Source organism: Mytilus trossulus, chromosome 5 (assembly GCF_036588685.1).
Source record: "Mytilus trossulus isolate FHL-02 chromosome 5, PNRI_Mtr1.1.1.hap1, whole genome shotgun sequence".
Classification (NCBI taxonomy): Eukaryota; Metazoa; Mollusca; class Bivalvia; order Mytilida; family Mytilidae; genus Mytilus; species Mytilus trossulus.
Genome location: NC_086377.1, coordinates 46,741,994 through 46,763,282, shown reverse-complemented (window position 1 = coordinate 46,763,282; position 21,289 = coordinate 46,741,994). Strand labels below are relative to the sequence as shown.

Below are 21,289 nucleotides of genomic sequence, written 5' to 3'. Positions count from 1 at the left end.
AAAAATGCAGCAATATACTTATACATAATAAAATCTTACTTAAATTAATACATTCTAAAAGGCTATGACCTCTATGCCATCAGCTACATTACATAACTATGATACAAACAAAAAATGTAAAAAAAACATTAACAGATAAGACAAATATTGTCTTGTTTACACTCCCTCTAAATGATGACTGTCCTTAGTGATAGTCATAAGGTTTTTTAATTAACAAAACAGATGGGTCACAAATAAATCTCTTTAAGCAGGGAGATTCAATTGACCACAGGAAATGTTAGCAACACATTTCACTAGGGTTATAAAAGAACTATAAGATGTCTTAATGTCAGCATACTGACAATTTAACAACAACAAAAATTAGTCAATATACTTTCTTAATCAAAACAAGTTAAGTTATAATTCCGATATGAAAATTATCAAGTAAATTATTAAATGAATTGTCAGTAATACATGTTATTTTCTCTGTTAAATAACTGTAATATTTATAAGGTGTTAGAACTGGTATAACGAGAGTTTTGTTTCTTGAAATGGTTCGGCACTGCATCTATTACAGTCATTGCAAAATGTTCTGAATCATCTACTCCTGTTGAATAGGAAACAGTGCTGTTTCTGGTGGTCTCCATACTCACTGTATGCAACATTCTTTCTTATTAGTGTCAAATTCACTGTAGTTGTGGTTGTGTCAACCTCTGTTGCTTCTGGATTAATGTCATCTTCTTCACTTTCACCATTGATCTCTCTTTCTACAGTCAACTCATATTGAAATTAAGGTTTTATATAAAAAAAAACTCAATTTAATCAGTACAGTAAGAAACATTACTATTGTCGGCAATGAAAATTTGTTTTTATATTCTAAATGAAATGCATATGATATAAATTTGTTTTTATATTCTAAATGGAATGTGTATGATTTAAATTTGTTTTTACATTCTAAATGGAATGTTTATGATATACATAAAATATCATAAGCATACTCTAATGTTAAACCCACATACGGAAATACAAATATAATTCGCCTAATTTTTAAATAAGCGATGAAAATATATGAAACAAAGTTTGCTGTTCATTACTCATGTATTCTCATGCTCAATCACTGATTATAGAGAAAAAAGTAAAAACACAAAAGTAATAAACATTTATTTATTAATACAACTATGAAAAAAAAAGACAACAACATTCTGAATTACTTAAATTTAATGAATTGACATCATTAAAATGACAGTGAATCTGAAGGTCAAAATTGTCAGTTTCTTTTCTCACTAGATATTGAAAATCAGTTTTAAATGGCTGAACCCTGAGGTTATACACTTCCAATTCCATTGATTATTATAGGAATATAGTATCTAGAAGTTTACCCCCAGCCTCCAACCGCCCCATCTATCTGGAGCCCATTTCAAATAGTTTGCTGCTTTTTCAGTAACCTCTTTTTCTGTAACTCCATAATCCTTCATGATGACATCAACAAAATCAAATGTTAAAACATTGTCAAGTTTTATTCTGTTCAACACATTTAACTATTATTATAACTTTATGAATGTGATGAACGTATGTACATCATAAGCATTAAAACTGGAAAGAACTGTCATCGAAGTCTAAAATTTTATTTTTTTCATATAGAGCAAAAGGAATAAACTTCAAGAAAACCTACATTTTAATTTGAACAAATTGAAGATTTTTCCACATGTCTTTTTTCAGTATATATTGTGCTGTTGCATGGATATCATTCTAGTTGACATATACCTTCATCTTTGATCTCCCTATCGAAACACTACAAATCAAATGTTTTCTCATTCTCTATATAATTCTATTTCAATCTGGTTCTGATGCACCATTTTTAATTTACTATGTTTGAAAAATGAAAAATCTATTTGTTTGTGTCATTTGCTGTAATCAAAATTAACAAGTGAAAGAAAGTGTGAGATACTGCTTACTGGTAATACCCCAACCCAAAGTTATCAATAAACAGGTAGCAGGTGAGTGATCAATCTGAAAAAACATTTCACAGTATAACTTATAAAATTAAAAAAATAATATTAAACGGAAAACGTGGCACCGATACAATATAGTTTATCGTTTTAAATATAACACTTTTCAACCCATCCCCTTTCCCCCTGAATCATAAGCCTGTACTTAGTCTTACGCCACGCCAACCAACCCCCTAAACGTATACATAAAGGCGGAATAGAATAATTTAACAGTCATTTAGCAAACATTTAACACCTATTCGTGCATCAGTGATATCAAATAACACAAAATTAATTATATCAAAATATTCCCCAAATTTGAATTGTGCAATTGAACATAACATTTATATAGTAAAACATATTTTTTAAAGTAATTTTATTGTTTTGTAAGCTATGCCCTAGTTTAAACGAACTCCTACTCGGAAAGGTAATCAATGCATTTATAAATATTATATTTAAACATAAAAATCATGATCATGATGATTAAAACAAACAAATTAAACATTTTTAAAAACAATACAATTATTCATCCAAATGTCATTATTTTTCTTTGTCACTATTTGAAATTGAGAAAAAAAACATGTATGAGAATAATATTTATAATACAAAATCAAACAAAATATGTGCACCAGACCAAGGATTTGTATTGTGACACTTTACAAATCCCTGACTAGACACAGATTATCTTTTAATAAATAATACGTTATCAAGAAACAGAAGTGAATCAAAACAATGACATATAAGCATCTATAATCACTTTTATGTTTATGATCTAGTCGATGTACCATTCCAAAAAAAATTCTATAACAATTGAATTAAATGAGATAACTATTAAAATTCAGAGAGAACTTCGTAAGTTTTCAAGTAAAAAAAAATGATACAAAAGTGGTAAATAATGATCCTCATGGAAATTATGTTTTACACTTGTATAAGACCATAATGTCGAGGCTACGAAACGATTATTTAATTGTTAAAAATTTACCATCAAAGGGAGAGTCAGAATTCAACCTGTTTTCGTTATTTGCTTGTCCATTTTTTTTTTCTTTGATCAAATTTGGGATCTGAAAATTGTTAAGGACCATACCATCACTTCCAGAGGTTAAATGCCCCCCACCCCCCCCCCCCCCCCCGTGAGAAATGAATACGATGTACATAAGATAACACAAATATTAAATAGTTTGAATTGTTAATCAACAAATCACATCAAAAATATTTTATGATAATAATTTCTTTGTTTGCAAGTTGAAATGAAAGCTGTAGAAATTTATTGGTAAATAGATTCAACAGTCAGGGTTAGGATGGAAATCCATCCAAACTTAAGATTTAGGTATTTGGATGGATATTCCATCCAAAAGAAAAAGGATGGACTTACCATCCATTTGTTTAACAGTTTTAATGGATGGCTTTCCCTTCCAATTAGAAGATATATGTTTGATGGATAAACCATCCATTTTTTTTCCCTCTGTGCTTGAAAATAGTAGTATACATCTTACACAAATTCAGCAGTTAGAAATGAATACAGAGAGGATCATCAAGATTGAATGGTCAATAAAAGGATACCATGCTTTTCGGATAAAGCCTCACTCACAAATTGAGTTAGATGTGTTGCCCGAGGAAGGAAATCCTTTCAGCCAATATGCAACAAAGGTAGTAATGCCACTGCTTCAAGAGATTTCTCCAGATCTTCACAATGTTTCAACCGACATGAGAGAAGAAAACCACCAAAGGGGACAGCTTATGAAAGATATTGCAGGTTTGTTCATGTTGTTGTTACTCTATTTATATAGTTCATGTACTTTACCATGTTTACATTTACCTTGGTTAAAATTTTACTGACACCTACTCATGACAATGTGTCCCCTAAACATGCTAAATGAGGCTAAGTTATACATGTTATATATTCTTTTAGTCATTTATATATAATAAACACTTTGCAAATTAAAAAGGATTAACCAGTTTTTATCAAAGCTTGGGTAGCTCAATAAAGTCAGTCAGAACATCAGAAATCTATTATTTTTCTTTTTTTTTGCACAGGAAAACAAGTGGGGAGAGTTCCTGCAAATCTTTGCACAGCTTTCAGAAATATGATTTCTCGGAACACTATCAGATGCATTAAGTGTAAAGTCACAGGACCACCAAGACTCTCAGCAAATCCACCATCAAACCAACGATACCGGTCAAACAATAGAGGTCATGACAGACCAGGTGGGGGAGCAGACATTCCTTGTTCTTATTATTTGCATATACGTGACCGGATGTTTGCAGATACAATGCATATTCTTGAAGACTGTGTACCTCTTAGGGAACTTGATGAAAGAGTACACGCATGAACATCATGTAAACAAATTTATTGATATCAATTCATACAGCAAGTTCAAAACAACAAGCATTTGTATTCTTAATCATGTATGATACACAACATATTATGTAATCATGTTAGATATGTAATATTTTTTTAATATGTATATAAAAATACAACAATATGAAGAAAACATACCCCCACTGTAAGGATCACCAAACTTTTATAGAATTTGATAATAATCCAAAAATAATCAGAGCATGAAAATTAAACTTGGTAAAAATGGAAGAGACTACTGCAGCATTCATTTATAATTCTTTATTTCTCGAATGTCTAGTTGCATTGTTTTTACATAGAATGTCTTCTTAACTTGTAAATAGACATTTGTTGCTCTCCTTAAAATTTATATATATACATATCATTAAATCAAATCAATACAGTTTTACATTCCCAAACACAATCATAATACATGTACTGGTGCGTGGATCCTTAAATTAACATGTTTATTTTCTTTTCTTAACACTTTAAATACTGTATGAAAAGCAGGGTGAAAACAAAACAAGTACATGATGAATATTAACAGTAGTAAACATTGTGATTAAGTACAACATATGAATATTAGGATAATCCCAAAGTAAGAATTGGGTGGAGCATATAGAAAATAAATTTATCAAAAATATTGTACACACAGTAAAACAAGTAAACAATGTAAAGTAAAAAACAGTTATCAAAATACATGAAAATCATAGTAATTCAAACAAATGTAAACAAATTTATCAAAATACATGTAGTTTATAACAAATGCAAAATCAAAAACATGGTAAATGGAGGAAGATTATAATATAAACAGCAAATTTGGTACTTCAATCATAAATGAATATGACAATCACATTTATTCAGTACATAAAATACAAATTAAAATATAAAATTGACATCATTGTACAAATGTCTCTTTTGTGATCATGACGTTATCAGACTACAACAAGTTAATTCAAGACAATGTGATTTTTTATTTGAGAGGACTTTTACTCATTATGCTTAAAGTAAGATTAAAACATCATAAACAATTTTTGCAAATACTGCCCTCAATATCAACATGATCAATGAAATATATACGAGATATGGAATATCACTAGGGTTGATGATGATTGGAACATAAAAGACACAAATTGTAAACATTTAACATTGCAATTTGTAATAATTAACATCATGAATGGATGAAAAAAGCCTACACTATCTTGATGTACATAAAAAATGATTATTTGTTTGATTCAGTGCCTTTCTTTCTCCCTCTGCCCTGTCCCCGACCTCTGCCCCTGCCCCTTGTTTCAACTCTTTCTTTTGGATTAACTCTGTTTTTCCTAACCCATATACGTTTTTTTATATCTGCTATTCTGTCTTTGTCCAAAGCAATTGCATTTTCACCAGATACAAAAGCTTCTCCCAATTCCTTCCTTTGGGATTCACCTAAGCCTATACCTGGCAAAAATGAGAACTGCTCTGGTGCTTTCAGGGGAGAAGGTTCTACAGCTTGTTTTTTAACAGTAGATTTGTTCAATTTCAGGAGCAATGATTCTCTTCTTGTCTCTATCATTCCGTCTTTAAAATCAAGAAGACTCTCATTTTCTTTGAATTTTTTGATGAAATCGTCTGTACCTGTATAGTGGACCTCTCCATTTTCCCTTTTTATTAGGCAGAAGTAAGCTAAACTCTCTGCCCCAACTGATGCATTTGTTAACTTGTCAAAAATTTTAAGATTTCGGTCAAAATGCTTCCTTTTTCTATCCTTCTCTCTTCTTTCCATCTGCGTGGGCGTACCATTTTGTTTGCTCATAAACTTGCCCTTTTGGTTTCTTTTTCTTCCTGTCAAATGACAAGAAGTTAAAAGTGTTATCATTCCATCAAAATGGTATCATAATTATTTAAAAAGTTTATATAAACAAATGATAAAATGGACAATACATATACATATTAATTTTATACCAGTTTGTTAAGATTGAGTTGTTGTTTCTACTTATCAAATGTGTTTTTAATAAAGTTATCATCTCTCTAACTTAGTATGTTTTTTTCTAATGAAAAATAAAATAGATTATAGCTACATGTACAACCAACAGATCTGACAGCTACACAAGGTGTTGGTGTAACCATATAGATCTTGAAATGTAATAATTATTCAAATTGGTACTCAGTTCATTTGCAACACTCATAACTAAAAGAAAGTTTAGCGCTTCAATACTGAAAAATTATGTAATCAGTCATGGTTTGCACTATTGTTTAGAACATAAATTGTTGGTTTTCTTGTTTGGAACACATCATTTTGGGGTCTTTCCAGCGTGCTAGGTGGAAGAATCTTTTGCTCCATGTTGAAGGTAGAAGTGACCTATAGCTGTGTACATCATTTGGTCTCTTGCAGAGAGTTGTCTCATTGGCAATCAGACCACATTCTTTTCATTTTTAAAATATGTACTTACTTGGACTTGGTGTTTTTGAGGTTGATGGCACTTCTTCTACTGCATCTAACATAAAGGTTGATGGTGTTGGTATAACTGGACTCAACTCTTCAGGCATTACGTCATCTCCTAAGTCCACCTCATTACTATCAACTATGTCAATAGAAATCGGCATAATGGTAGATTCTCCTCCTAAAGTATCAACAGCCAAGTCATGAAGAGAAGGTGCATCTAGATCTTCGTCATTTACTGTGTCCATAGCTATATTATTTAGGTGGATATCTATAATATTGCCTTCATTTTGTAACCCATCATCTTCTGCAAACACTGTTCATAAAGAAAATAAAAGTACAAAAAGTCAATAAATGTTTTGTCTCAATTTGTAAACATGACGTTTTCCCTGTTTTAGTATATGGCTTCTTATATTCATATTGTAGTTGCCATTTATCAGGTTGAGGAGGGCCCAAGGCACAGAATATGGACATTTATTATAACTGCAATTAATATGATAAACATGATCAATATCTGAGATTTATACTTTACTAGTCATGATAGTGGCAACATTAATGAAACAGAAAGATGCCATGAATTAAGAACATTTTCATCATAAATTAAATTCAAAAATGTTTAATATTTACTATATATGATAAATTCAAAACAGATTGTATTAGACATTGATAAAGAAGTTGAACTTTCGCAATCTTACCTAAATAATTTTCCTGATTTTCTGCTGCAATCACAAGGTTATAAATAGGGTCATCAATTCCTTCTGAAAACAGTAAAATTTATTAATCAGCTGATTGAAAAAATGGATCAATTATGCATGCTACAGTCAAATTATTTCTTCTAATTCGAAGATGCAATTATTAGTAATGTTTTAAGCATGCAATCAGGCAACTGTACGTGTACAAAAATCATGCAATTATCAATATTTTGTTCCTTAATAAATAAAGTTGTTAAATTATCATACAAATGGTAGTGTCATCTAAATTTAAAAAAAAAATAACGTTCATTTCAAAGTTCTCCCTAGATAAAAGAGTCCAGCAAAGTTCTAAAACACATTTAAATTGGTGTCTCGATTTTAACATGGGATAAAATTTAGTGAGCTTTACATACCACACTAGCATTATAAGTTCTCCAACTCTTCATTTAAGAAATTACTATCCCCATCTACACTGTCAAGATAAGCAGCAGCAGTTGATATTTCCTCCAAAAACTTTATATGATCCTCCTTCCGAGTGGTTTTACTTCTTATCATTTCCCTATATAAATCAAGGAACATGAGCTTATTAATTTCATCAAGATCATCAATTGTATCTAAAATTTTGTTGTCAATCTCTTGAATTGTAAGTGAATCAACAGACAAATATTTTTCTCTCTCTGATGGAAGAATGTAGACAGGATGGTGAATGGATGGATCATTTGGTGGTGGCTGATGTAAAAGCATATCCATTATTCGATAACCTCTCTTTCTATTTGATTCTCTTGTAAAATACAACAGTTCTTGATCTAGAATATCAGCTGAAATTGATGTTAATACTGGTCCATGTTTTTGGTCACTTATATAACCAGTTTGTCGAAGGCGTAGTCTCCACTCATTTATAGGAGCTTCTAAATCTGGTTCTTTTCCATGCAAGTCCTCATATACGCTTCCTACAATACTGGTTACAGATTTTTTAATCTGTTTCAGTGATTGATTATTTCTACAAGTTGACAACCATACTTTTTCAGTTGGAACACCTCGTTTCAACCATGTCTTTACAGATTTATTTTCTTCTTCAAGAATGAAGTCAAACCCTTGACCTTTGCTCTTATTCCCTGATTTGGATAGACTACAGTGAGAGGCAAAATGTGTTTTTAGTTCAACTGGCATTAGCTGATGTACAAAATGATCAAATACTTCAATGTCTTGGTATTTGGGATGGTTCCTTCCATGAAAGAGCTCCTTACTCATAAATTTTCCTGCTTGCAGAAGAATGTAATTGTTGCGTCTCACAGCCATTCTTATATTTATGATAGCTTGAGTATACCTACATACCATTTCAAATAGATACAGATAATTCGCATTGTCACTTTTTGTCTTTACATATGAAATGTAGTCTTGAGGACTAGGATCATGCTTTTCATGTAGACATTTTTCAACATATGGCTTGACCAACTCTAAAATTGTACCTAAATGAAATATCATGATGAGTTGCCATGTCTTGTGGTTGTCAGAACATGCCAATGCTGATTTCTGGGCCTTTTCAGATCTAAATCCCATTACCTCAACTAATGATTTCATGCATACATTCCAGTTCAATTCCATAAAGCTCTTCATAAGGTTCATTTCATAATGACCATCACCACAAATAAGGAATACCCAATCAAATTCTTGAACATATCGTGATCTTGTATTAGGATGTGCTTTGACTTCATGATCTTCAACATTCTTAATACCTAAAAATCCTTCTTCACATTCTAAGCATACAAAGTACTCTTCAACAACTCTTCGTACCAATCCATGCGGAAGCCCGTCACAGCAAACGAATGTCCAAAATCTTTTTGGGGTTTCATCATCGTCTTTCAAATATTTAGAAATTCTTCCTTTTTTACCAATATGTCGTAGAACTAATACGATGCTGTCAATAGAATTGGGATTTACAAATACAGGATCCAACAGACAAATTTCAGCTGGAATGTCATTATGTGAAGATTCAACATGGCTATATTTCTGTGGATTTTCAACAACTGGTTTGGAAATACCATACTCATTGACAGTGCTTTTTCTTGAAAAGTGTTTCTGTTTGACACCATCAGTACTTTAAGTAGTCTTTGCTTCTATCAGCGCCTCATGACACTGTGAGCATTTTCTCTTGTTTTTCTCAAATAAGCAGCCACACCTTGGACATTTTTTATATTTCTGTTCTATCTCTAATTCAACAATAGTTTTGTCCACATGATCCTTCCATAGATTATTTTCCTCGTCAAATATAACTTCCTCTGACACTTGTTGGATAGCTAAGTCCAATACATGATACAGTTCATTGTAGTGATTTTGCTTAATATCCGAATAAAAATCTGTACTTGTATCTTGACTATCACCTGACTGACACATACTTTCTATAATGTTCTCTTTTCCTTCAGAAGTTATCCACTTTCCTGGTGTTAAACTTTCATTCTGTTGAAGGTTTTTGTTTTCTGTTACCTTTATTGCAGCAACATTTGTAATTACAGACATTTTGACCTTATTATTAGCATTTATGTTCCAACTTCTCCCTATGACCTGTTCATTATCAAAAACGAATATTACATCCCCACTTGGACAATTGGTCTCTCTTCCAATATTTATATCTGAAACAAAATTATATACTGTGGCATATTTTGCCCCTGGAATAGCAGTTCCCAAAACATTACAAGCCGTTTTGTTTTTGGTAAAGGAATAAACAACTAAGTTCTGCATAAAAGACCAGGCTCCAATGAACTGAGGGTCGCATAAACGATAAATACTTTCAAGTACCGGAATGAAATTTTCTACTTTAATTGTTGTTGTTGTTTTTCCAGTGAGTGCCAAAACACATTGTATAACAAGCTGATCAAACTGATTAATGTACTCATTGATATCGATGCTCTCAAGTGTTTTCAGATTGTTGTAGGGAAAAGACTTTTGATGATTTTGTATAATATTTTTCATTTCCTGATTAGTATGAACATGTCCAATCATTTTAGCTATACATTCAAGTTTTTCAGATATTTCTAACGAGGAAAATAACTGTAATAATTCATCCATAACATTGTCAGTAGAACATCCTGGATTGTTCGAACTGCAAATTTGACAATCAATGGAATGAGCATGGTACTGGTATAGTTTTATATTAACTGTGGTATTGGAGCTTTTTTTCCGAGTAGATCTATATCTAAACAGAATGCTTCTACATGCATTACACAAAAAATCTGGATGAATCAAAGGGTCATCTTCATGCAAACAGATATCAAATATATCCATTAGTTCCTGCGTAAATTTAAATTTTCCTACTCTTTTTTTACACTCAGTCTGCCTGCAACAGAGACGGCACAAATTTTGAAGCCTTTTTACATGCTCTGAAATAAAAAAAGAATATTATAGGACAGTTGATATCAAGTGAACGCAAAAATTTTGAAGTCATTAATTTGTTTCTGAATTTATCACAGCTTAAAATTTACACTAAATATAAAAAATAGAAAATGTGGTATGATATCCAAGGATCCAAGATTGTTAATGTCAGCAATTATATATATATCCGTATTGCCTTCAATGAAGAGCAAAAGCCCACACCTCATAGCAAGTTAAATTTTAAAAAATACTGGCCATGGCCATCTTATTTCTTCAAAAGAAATAACCAATATCATAGATTTAAAACAAACCTTCTGTCTGTAAACTTATAAATTAATAAGAAACTAAGGTCTGGTTTTGTTAAGGGACTAAGGAAAAAAGTATAATTGTCTTGGGGCCGGATTCAGAATAAAAGCAAAACTATCATTTGACTATGTAAAATGTAGGATTTTAAAAAAAAAAAAAAATTCGGGACAGACTATATGTGAACCAAATCTAGTTTAGTTAAAATTCACTACTTAAAATGCCAATAAAACTTAAGGGTCGACGTTTTGAGCATGTTGTTCCATTAAAAAAAATATGGTACGCTTACGGAACACCAGTATACTTATTTTATTTCATCCTCCTTCATCAAAGTTCATTATAAACCATTGAATTTATGTATACTGGAGATAAATGGGCAATCATTCATGTCAGACTGTTAAATCATGACAATTATGTTCTACATCTAAAATCCATGCGGGGTATTTAAGACATCATGCAAAACATGCAACTTGTACTTTCATTTGGTTTGGGGTGGGCTACATGCACTGTTTAAAATTCTGTACACAAAAGTAAATCTTAACAATTCTGACAATATCATACACTGAAAATGATAATTCATACTCACTTTTTAAGTAAAATTGTAAGACATAAATTGTGACAATTATTTGGGTTTCAGTGTGTCATACAATTTTTCTTCAAAATATTGAGGACAGATTATTTATTAAAAATATATAGCTTTCAGACATTAAAGCCAAATTTGTATCTGTAACTTTGTGTATCATGTTTATTATCACATGCCTATTCAGAAAATGATCTGATAAGGACAAAAAACAAAAGTTGTGTTTACCATATGTAATGTAATCTGTTGAAAAAAAGGGATGTCACAGTAAGTCAATTTTTATTTTATTGAACATGTTGAATTGCTATTTAGTTTATTTATTGCATGTTTTAGTGTGTTATTGCAATATCAGATCCAGAACAGGTGAAACTGTTATATATATATAGAAGGGATAGGCAAAGAACCCTTTAAATAAGTGAAATTCCGTTGAAATAAAATTTAAACGTCACGCAAAAAAGGGGGGTCCACCCAATCATGTCAATATAACAGCACATGTGGGTGAAAGACAACCAACAGAATCGTAAAGCAGACGGATGGAATTTCCATCCACTTTATGTATAAAATAATGGATGGATTTCCCATCCACTATTATTAACAAAGTGGATGGATTTTCCATCAAATTTTGTCTATACGCTTTTTTAAAATAGGATGGATTTTCCATCCAAATTTCAACGATCGTTTTCATGTGGCAGAAATGCATCAGACGTTCGGTCAACGTTCGGACATTTCCCGTTGATATTTTGGGTCATTAGGCTATTTTATCATTAAATGTATATCTTATGAATGAAAATATGCCTGTTTTTATCATGAGGAAATATTTTGAGCTCCACAAATAGCTATATTCTTACCAGGTATGCTCGGATCGTTTTCAGGTTCAGTCGCCATTTTTCCGTGTTATTGTTGATACGAAAATCACGTGATCGATGACAAAACCTCGTGATAACCTATGCTATTTTTACCACGGGATTTTCCTCTAAATTAACACCGATATGCAACGTACACGCTTAAAATATTCGATTTTCTTTAATACGCAGTATTGGATGGATTTAACATCCAAATATGAGGGATGGATTTCCATCCTAACCCTGACTGTTCAAGCAGTTCGAGATCAACTTAAAATGCAGACAAAAGTCATTTATTCCGTTTTATAATAAGAACAAGTCGGTAATCACGTTAAAATGAAAAGAATCAATGAAATAGTTTTGTTCATCATCGAATCTCCTTTTCTGGACATACGCTATGCTAGTTGTTGAAATTTATTTGTTTTAGCTTCCTTCACACTCTAAATGTAGTTTTTATTTAACATTTTAAGTCAATGTCATTAAATTCAACATTGTTCTTACATTTCATAATTTTGTTTTTGGCAATTTCGATTGACTTTCATAGCACACTTACTATAGCAACCACTTTATTAGTAAAACACCTCTATAACTATGGGCATCACATCTAAGCACCTTGTTACAATGTTCTACGTCTAAATATTATGATGATTTGTGTTTACGACCCCCTTATCGTTTACAGTTTTGTTCCATATCAGCCTGACCTTCTGTTAACAAAACTTCAGTTCGGGCTATAGTTTCCAAAAGTACCAAAGTCGTATTTTGTACAATGCCAATGTTTATACTACAAAAAAAATAAAGTTGGTCAATTATCCTTGATCCATCACCCATATGTATTGCATCGTTGTGATCCATTCGTAATTCACGTGTCACCACGCATTTTTACATAATGTCTTTATTGTGTCAGTCAAATGTTTGGGTTATGTGGCCCCTGGTCATGGCATCTACTTTCATAAGCATATATCTATCATCATTCCAGGCACCACGTTGGAAAAGCATAGTCTTAAATCTGTTGTAGTGTTCTTTTCTCAAACTTGAGTTATTTTGATGTGCTACTTCTGACTGACCATGCCACCACATTTGTCTGTTTTGTTGATCAGTAACACATGGCTTACAAAAGCAGTATCTGCATTCTTCTTGGAACGGGTTTTGATGTATGAAAAATCCAAGCTGATCATCGTCTTCATCTTCTTCATTACTGTCTGTTTGAATATTCTGTTCTCTTCTCTAAGGAGTAGCAGTTATAATCTGACAAGAACCACATTGGACAGTCAACAGATGATGTGGCACTGGTGTTTTCCCAGACTATAGTATTATAGGTCATTGATTTTATATGTAAAAAAAGTATAAATAATTTTAGTCATTACGGTTGAAATTAAAAAAAGATATAATGATTAAGTCCCATATATGTCCAATGTAGGGTTTAGATTTAGGGTTCGGGTACAATTCCCTCACCAGATTTTACACACAATCAGGAATAACCTCTCTCCTGACGATAACGACAGTTTAATCAACCATATCCCTATTTAAAAGCCTGCACTTCTTCGCGATATATTGAGAACTGATCCATGTTCCTCTTTCCTGCATCATTCTCCAAAATAACTTATATTTCAGTTTTCTTTTCCCACTATTTCTTGCATGTGCTCTCTGTCCAACATCAAACCAACTTTTTAAATTGTATGTTACACAAGGACTACAAAAACAATCCTGATACATATCTTCATCATTGGTATCATTTCCAGCACTTTGTTGATATGACCCACTTTGACCAGGGTGCTCAATTTCATCATTTGCAATAATATTGTTGTTTGTATTATTTTCTAAATGAAGATGCATTTAATGGTGCTACCTCATTAAAATTGCAATCATTGTGGCTAGAAAATGCCTAAATTGTTTTTGTTCCTCAGTTACAGTCAAAGAAAGACCATTTTTGATCATTTTGGTATTCCACTAGACTGCAGATTTCAAAAATGTCATGTATAACAGTTTAGGGGTGCAAGTATCACTTGGCACAATTTTGATGGGTGTTTGGGGATTTTTATTCTGGTAACTAAGCTAATGTCAGAGTTGATTTTATTGATTAAATCCATGATTTGATATAAGTAGAGATAATTGTTTCAGTTATGTTGAATTTTATTTCTGTTGTATATGTATCGGGCTTATACCCGTTTCACCATCATCGTTAGTTGGGCCAAGATGAATGTTTTCATGACGAAGGTTTACTAATGCCAAATTGATAATCGGGTCTAGACTTAACTGAGGACAGTCAGTCTCTGTGTGACATTGGTAAAAAACTCCCTTCCCATCATCATTCAATGCGCATAAAACAGCAAGCATGTGTTTGTAGGGACAGTGATTATTTCCCCAATTACAGGTTTTGTAGGATAATTTATCCAGCAGCTGGTAATATCAGATTATTACATGGCATTTTTCATATCGCATGTATTATCAGCCCTAGGTTCAATATCAGCCCATGAGCCGCATGGCTCGAGGGCTGATAACACATGCGATATGAAAAATGACATGTTATGATCTTTTTATCATATGCTTCAACAGGAGAAAAATAAGAGATTCATATATTGATCCTTTTATGTGGTTCCCGAAAAGAAGTTGAAAGAGTATAACAAGTTCACGGACGTCGGACCCAAAAGTTGATACATTCAATATGAAATGTTTCAATCATATGCCTAAACAGAAGAAAAAAAAAATTATATGGACGAATCGACAAAAAAATAATTCAACAATATGCATAATGCACATTGTTTGGAAAAGTCAACTTTTTTAAAGTAACTTTTTAAATTATGTTTCAGAAAAACTTAAAAAATGCATTTATTTTTATTTTTTTAAAGTTTTTTTTTAATTTGATTTACTTATTTTACACAATATACTTTCCAGTATTCAAATAATTGTTTTGTACATTACTTTGTAAGGTTTTTCACTGAAAACGTAGCATTAAGGTGTATTTTCCGGAAATTGCCGAGTATCACCGGAATGCCATGTGATAACGTTACGGAAAGGCATGTGATAACAACCGAAGCATGTGATAAACTTTTCATATCAGCCCGCTAAGCGCCAATTCGAAAAATATGGAAAATACTTTCATTTAATGCTATTATCATACGGTAAAAATCATATGTTATTTAGTCTAAGTATATGATAAGTGTTGTTATTGTTTCTATGACATATATGGCACAATGCACATATATGTACTGTAACAGCATCAATGTCTCCTGGTGTAACTTTACTGGCTCTAGATGTGTGTTCTTCCATGTTTGAGACATATTCAACCAGCCAATCCACCTATGCCATTTCTTTTTTTTTTGCATTGTTTAATGCATGTGTTTCTCAATTTTTTTTCAATTCTTTACATTAGTTAAAGCTATAAAACTACAAAATTAATCTTCCCTGCTGTCTTAAATTATTTTATTCCGCTTCTTAATTAGCAAATAAAATTGGTTTTATGACAGACAGACAGATACCATAAACTTATTGACAAATAAACCTGTCATCCAGAGTTTGAGCTTGTTTTGCTATATCTATACAAACAAGATTGACGAAAAAAGGTAATTTATTAAAAATCATAAAATGCAAAAAATTAAAATTTGCAAATAAAACATTTGACATAAAAGTTCATAATTAATATGCAATTATAAAACATAATTAATACGAAATTACATCAACTAAAATCATTTCAATTGAATAAATGACAAATCATAGCAAAGGTGGGGAGAAAAATCTGCCACAAATACACTATTACATTATGAGTGGATCCCCCACCCGAGGGCTCTGGCGACGTGAATACAGTCTATTGTAATCATACGTTTTTTGATTGAGTTAAGTCTGCCAATTGATATTTTATCGTATGTTTTTTCTATGTTGTGATGTTATGCTATTGTTTCAGAAAAAGGGAGAAGGTTTGGATCCATTAAAACGTTTAATCCCGCTGCAAATGTTTGCACCTGTCCTAAGTCAGGAATCTGATGTAAAGTAGTTGTCGTTTGTTTATGTAATATATACGTGTTTCTCGTTTCTCGTTTTGTTTATATAGATTAGACCGTTGGTTTTCCCGTTTGAATGGTTTTACACTAGTAATTTTGGGGCCCTTTATAGCTTGTTGTTCGGTGTGAGCCAAGGCTCCGTGTTGAAGGCCGTACTTTAACCTATAATGGTCTACTTTTTAAATTGTTATTTGGATGGAGAGTTGTCTCATTGGCACTCACACCACATCTTCCTTTATCTATGTACATAAAATTCATGTTATAAAAATCAATTATTTAAATATAAAAAATATTAGGAAAACAATAATTACAGATTGCAAGCTCCCAAAACAGATCACAAAACATATAATAATGTACACAACTGTACAAATCAAAATTGAAATTAGCATTTCTTATGGCAATGATTGATCAGAAGATTAATACAACAGACACTGGTTATTAATAACAGATATTAAATAATTAAGTGACAAATGTTTGGCAGGCAATGCTGACCCAAAACTGTGCAATAAATAACTTAAAAATTTTGCATCCTTATATATTTCATAAAAGCACTCGATTTCGATCTTCCCATCCCTTGAATCACGGAGTGGGAAAATCCCCTAGCAGCAGCAGAAGTCGCAGCCCCTATCCTGAAACTGTGTGCTTTATAGTACTGAGTATCTAAACCGATGAATGAGAGAGCCGACTTTAAAGAGGTGGTGAAATAAGACCTAGTAACTGGTGCTCCAGACTTAAATTGGAACAAAGGTCCACTTGAATGGCCAAATTGAGACAGATAGTGATGTACATGAGTGACTGGACACGTAATATTATCTGCACAAATCGGGATATAAATGGTTTTTGGATGCAGATCACTGTGCTATAATATGGCATGGTTATAGACATACCTTTCAGAGTACTATTTTCACGATCAAATGATATGTCGCCAACCTGAAGCACCTGCTTTGTATCGGAGTCGCTTTTGGTTGATATCTCAGCTACTAGTAAAAAGGCATAAAAAGCAAGTTGAAACATATCCTTAAGGGCTAATTGGCTGTCTACATTAACAATTACACACGGCAAAGATTCAATTAATTTGATCAAAATGTCCTTAGTTATTGGTCGTCTAGGGTCATTCTTGCCTTTCAAATTCTGTACACCTTTCAAAATTTTATGAATAACAAACATATCTGTTGGATCAGGCCAACTATTTGATTTTTGCACAAAACTCAAAGCTGATATATGGGTGGCGATAGTTGATGGACATTAATTTCGTAAGAATAAATTAGCAATAAAATGAGATAGGAGTATGTATGAAGATGGAAATGGTCTGCATTCAGCATAATACGTCTCACACAATTGTAAATAATTATTTATCATTCTAGAGTAAGATTTGTGTGTAGCATCTGATAAAGATGCTGTGAATAACTTAGCAACTACAGAGTTAAAAATTGCACTGGAATTGTTATCTGTTTTGGAGACAACCATGGGGCAATTATACGGACTTTCTGAAAAGAAAATCGAGAGAGGAGATCACAAACGACATTATGATTTCCTGGGATATGCTTAGCTCGAAAGTATATAGTATGCTTTAAAGATGCTAGGACTAAACGTCTTACTAGTCTCATAATCACGCTGACCTTCGAAGAAGTTTTATTGATAATTTCAACTACTGCAGAATTGTCAGTGAAAAAACAAAACCTTACGATTTTCTAAACATTGGCCCCATATTTCGACAGCTAGCACAATAGGAAAAAGTTCCTAAACGGTTATATGTTCAGGTTCAATTTCAGGAGGCCAACTACCTGTGAACCAGTCATTAACAAATACAGCTGCAAAGCCTCCATGCACTCCTGCGGCATCGGAATAAAGTCTTAAAGTATCAGAGGATACACAGTTGTCGAATAGAAAGCATAATTTTCATTTAAAATGTTCTATACACTCGAACCAAGCCCTCAGATCCGCTCTTGCCCTTGTATTTAAGGTGATACGGAAATGAGGATTAGTGTGACCTAAAGTGAGATTTATTAATCTTCGCAAAAAAGCTCGAACCGGTATGATAACACTGCATGCAAAATTTAATAAGCCAATTAAAGATTACAAATCTCTTAGAGTCACACTTCGCCGTCGTTTGACAAAAACTAGCATATCATATATTTTATCGATTTTATCAGAAGGTAACCTGGCTATCATTTCAAAAGAATCAATTTCGATGCCATAAATGATTAAAACCGTGGTAGGGAATCGTTTTTTTTTATGTTTGATCGCACTCCAATCGTTTTTCGTTAACTTTAAAAAGGAATGCAGTGCATAATCACAAGCTTTACTACTTGCTTTACTAACAAAGACAAAATCATCTAGAAGATGGGAAACGTTAGAAATACCGAATACACTGGTTTATATCCAATGAAGGGCAGTTGAACATTTTTCAAATAGCTGACACGAGGACGAAAGGCCCATGGGAAGACAAGTATCATAGTAGAATTTACCATTCCGTGTAAAGCCTAAAAAATGGTAATCTTCTGGATTTATGGGCAATAAACGGAAAGCATTTTCAACGTCCGCACGTGCCATCAGGGCTTTATGACCTTGACTTTGAACTAAATGAATGACATTTTCAATATTTTCATAAGATGCCTAAGTATATTCAGCAGGGTTTGACGAATTGACAGAATGTCCTTTAGGAAATGACAAATCATGTATAACACGGTATTGACCTGCTTCTTTTTTCGGTACAAGACCCAATGGGGATACTTAGTAAGATAAATTGATAAAAATATATCAAACGCGTTATTCCACTGGTGCATGCTTGAAATTGCTTGTGGGTTTGAATTGGAAGTTGTCATAAGTTTGACACCAGTGGCAATTAAATGAATTTCTTCTGTGGATTGAGTTTGTGGCAGTAATGCAGCAAAATCTACATACTCATTATTGAAATTAATATTTCTATTTTTTTCATTTACATAATATGCTTAAGGCAATGAGTTCTTGACTAAATTTACAGAGCTAAATGTTATAGGAGTAGTACCTTCTACTGTGAGTCTAAATTATAGTCCAATGGTACAGGCATCGAAGTATTTTCATGAAGTAAGCTGGTGTTAACTGGATGTAAAGCAGTGTTCATGACGGTTGATGAAGAACTAGGCATTGGTGGAATAACTAATCGTGGGTTTCTCATTGTAGAGGTACTTGCTTGAGTTTGCTGTGCTGGTGGGTTAACTAAATCAGCTAGTGACGGCTGATGTTGAGATGTTGGTTCTTGAAATTTTGGTTCATTCGACCGCATACGGTTAAGTAAAGCCAAAGCAATTTCGTCTGCAGTAGGCATTTTTTCAGGAGAACTTGTGGAAGATTGTTCTTGATTTTCAATGGAAATGTTATTTTCGGGTAAAGTTGATGCTGTTGGTGACTTTTTTTGTGTCCGTTTCCTCTTCGCAGGTATGACTACTGGATCTGGCACAGTTACCGAACTGGAGGATTTAACCGAAGCTGCTCTCCTCTTTGATTGTTTTGCTCTAGGCATAATTAAGAACTAGAGAAAAGAAAAAGAAAAAAGAAATTGTAACAAACCGCTGAATGTATCTAAAAAAAAAGATTCTAAATTGGTTTTAATAATGCATTAATATTGGTATGAAAATTGATAATTAGATTTAAATTCCATCGCAACCCAAAACTACATGTTTCACATATTAGCAAACATAATAAATTGACAACATGAATTAAATATCATCAAATATCTTAAAAAAAATGTACATGTATAAAAATAATACATGGCAATTATAACCTATGAAAGGTTACAATGCAAAAAGTATTCTGTTCCAAACCAATATCACCGTGACAATACTAACTGAAGTAGCATGAGTTTCATGACGAAGCATAAAACATAAAAATAACACTACATTAACACATATTTGACGAAGCAAATACACAGAGGGCATAAGTACAAGCAATCATGCCCTCCGCACCAGTTAAAATATCATCCACCTTACACCAAGGTAGTAAGGAAAATTGGTTTATTTGCAAAACAAATACACAAGGGTCGTAAGTACAAGCAACCACGACCTCTGCACCAATTAAAAAAACGGTAACCTTACCCAAGTAAGCAAGAAAATTAGTTTGAAAAATATAATATTAGAAAATGATTATCAATAAATGAAAAAAAATAAGTGTTGGGTTGCGACATATATTTAAAAAAAACAACATATTTTCATACCGTAAATTCAAAGTAATGAGTAACATATGCATACATTAAAATAAACCACGTCTCATACTGATGCCTAACGCGGATCTGATACTATTTGCAAACTTTTAAGTGCATTTTTCATTTAAATGCACACCTTCATTTGCTATCAGGGATTCCGAATCAGACCACATGATAAATGCCTAAATGATAATTTGTCCATATTCTGTATGATCAATTTTACATGTGTATTTACTTCATTAACAATTTCGTTGTAGTTATATGGCTTTTCGTCTTTTAACCCACTGTCTTCTAGTTGGAGTCCTTTTCTTATAATTCCCTCTTGGCATGTCAGATTCGAAACTGGCCAGCAAAAAAAATATGATGGTACTTAATTTACGTATTTACTGTAGACGTTAGCGTGTGTTAATTTACAAAAAAGTTATTGCAGTACCGGAAGTGATTCTGGGACCAGTTCATGTCTTAATACCATACATATCAACATATTTTAATTTAATTTTAATCCTGTTAATTGCAACTTTACATGGACATTGTAATGGGTGGCTTGTTTGATGGATTATTAACTTTTAAAATGTTTGAATATCAATGTATTTTAAAACTT

General features: G+C 32.4%; 2 protein-coding genes across 2 annotated transcripts; one reads left to right on the top strand and one right to left on the bottom strand.

Moving 5' to 3' along the window:
• Nucleotides 1-3,314: 3,314 nt before the first annotated feature.
• On the top strand, nucleotides 3,315-4,297 carry LOC134718892 (uncharacterized). Its single transcript, XM_063581740.1, has 2 exons — nucleotides 3,315-3,720; nucleotides 4,002-4,297. The coding sequence occupies exons 1-2, from the start codon at nucleotides 3,330-3,332 to the stop codon at nucleotides 4,295-4,297; spliced, it is 687 nt and encodes a 228-aa protein (XP_063437810.1). The 5' UTR covers nucleotides 3,315-3,329.
• A 1-nt stretch (nucleotide 4,298) lies between these two features.
• Nucleotides 4,299-9,501, bottom strand: LOC134718891 (uncharacterized). Its single transcript, XM_063581739.1, has 4 exons — nucleotides 7,833-9,501; nucleotides 7,423-7,485; nucleotides 6,738-7,043; nucleotides 4,299-6,129 (listed from the first exon to the last, which is right to left on the bottom strand). The coding sequence occupies exons 3-4, from the start codon at nucleotides 6,973-6,975 to the stop codon at nucleotides 5,525-5,527; spliced, it is 843 nt and encodes a 280-aa protein (XP_063437809.1). The 5' UTR covers nucleotides 6,976-7,043; nucleotides 7,423-7,485; nucleotides 7,833-9,501; the 3' UTR covers nucleotides 4,299-5,524.
• Between the last annotated feature and the right edge of the window lie 11,788 nt (nucleotides 9,502-21,289).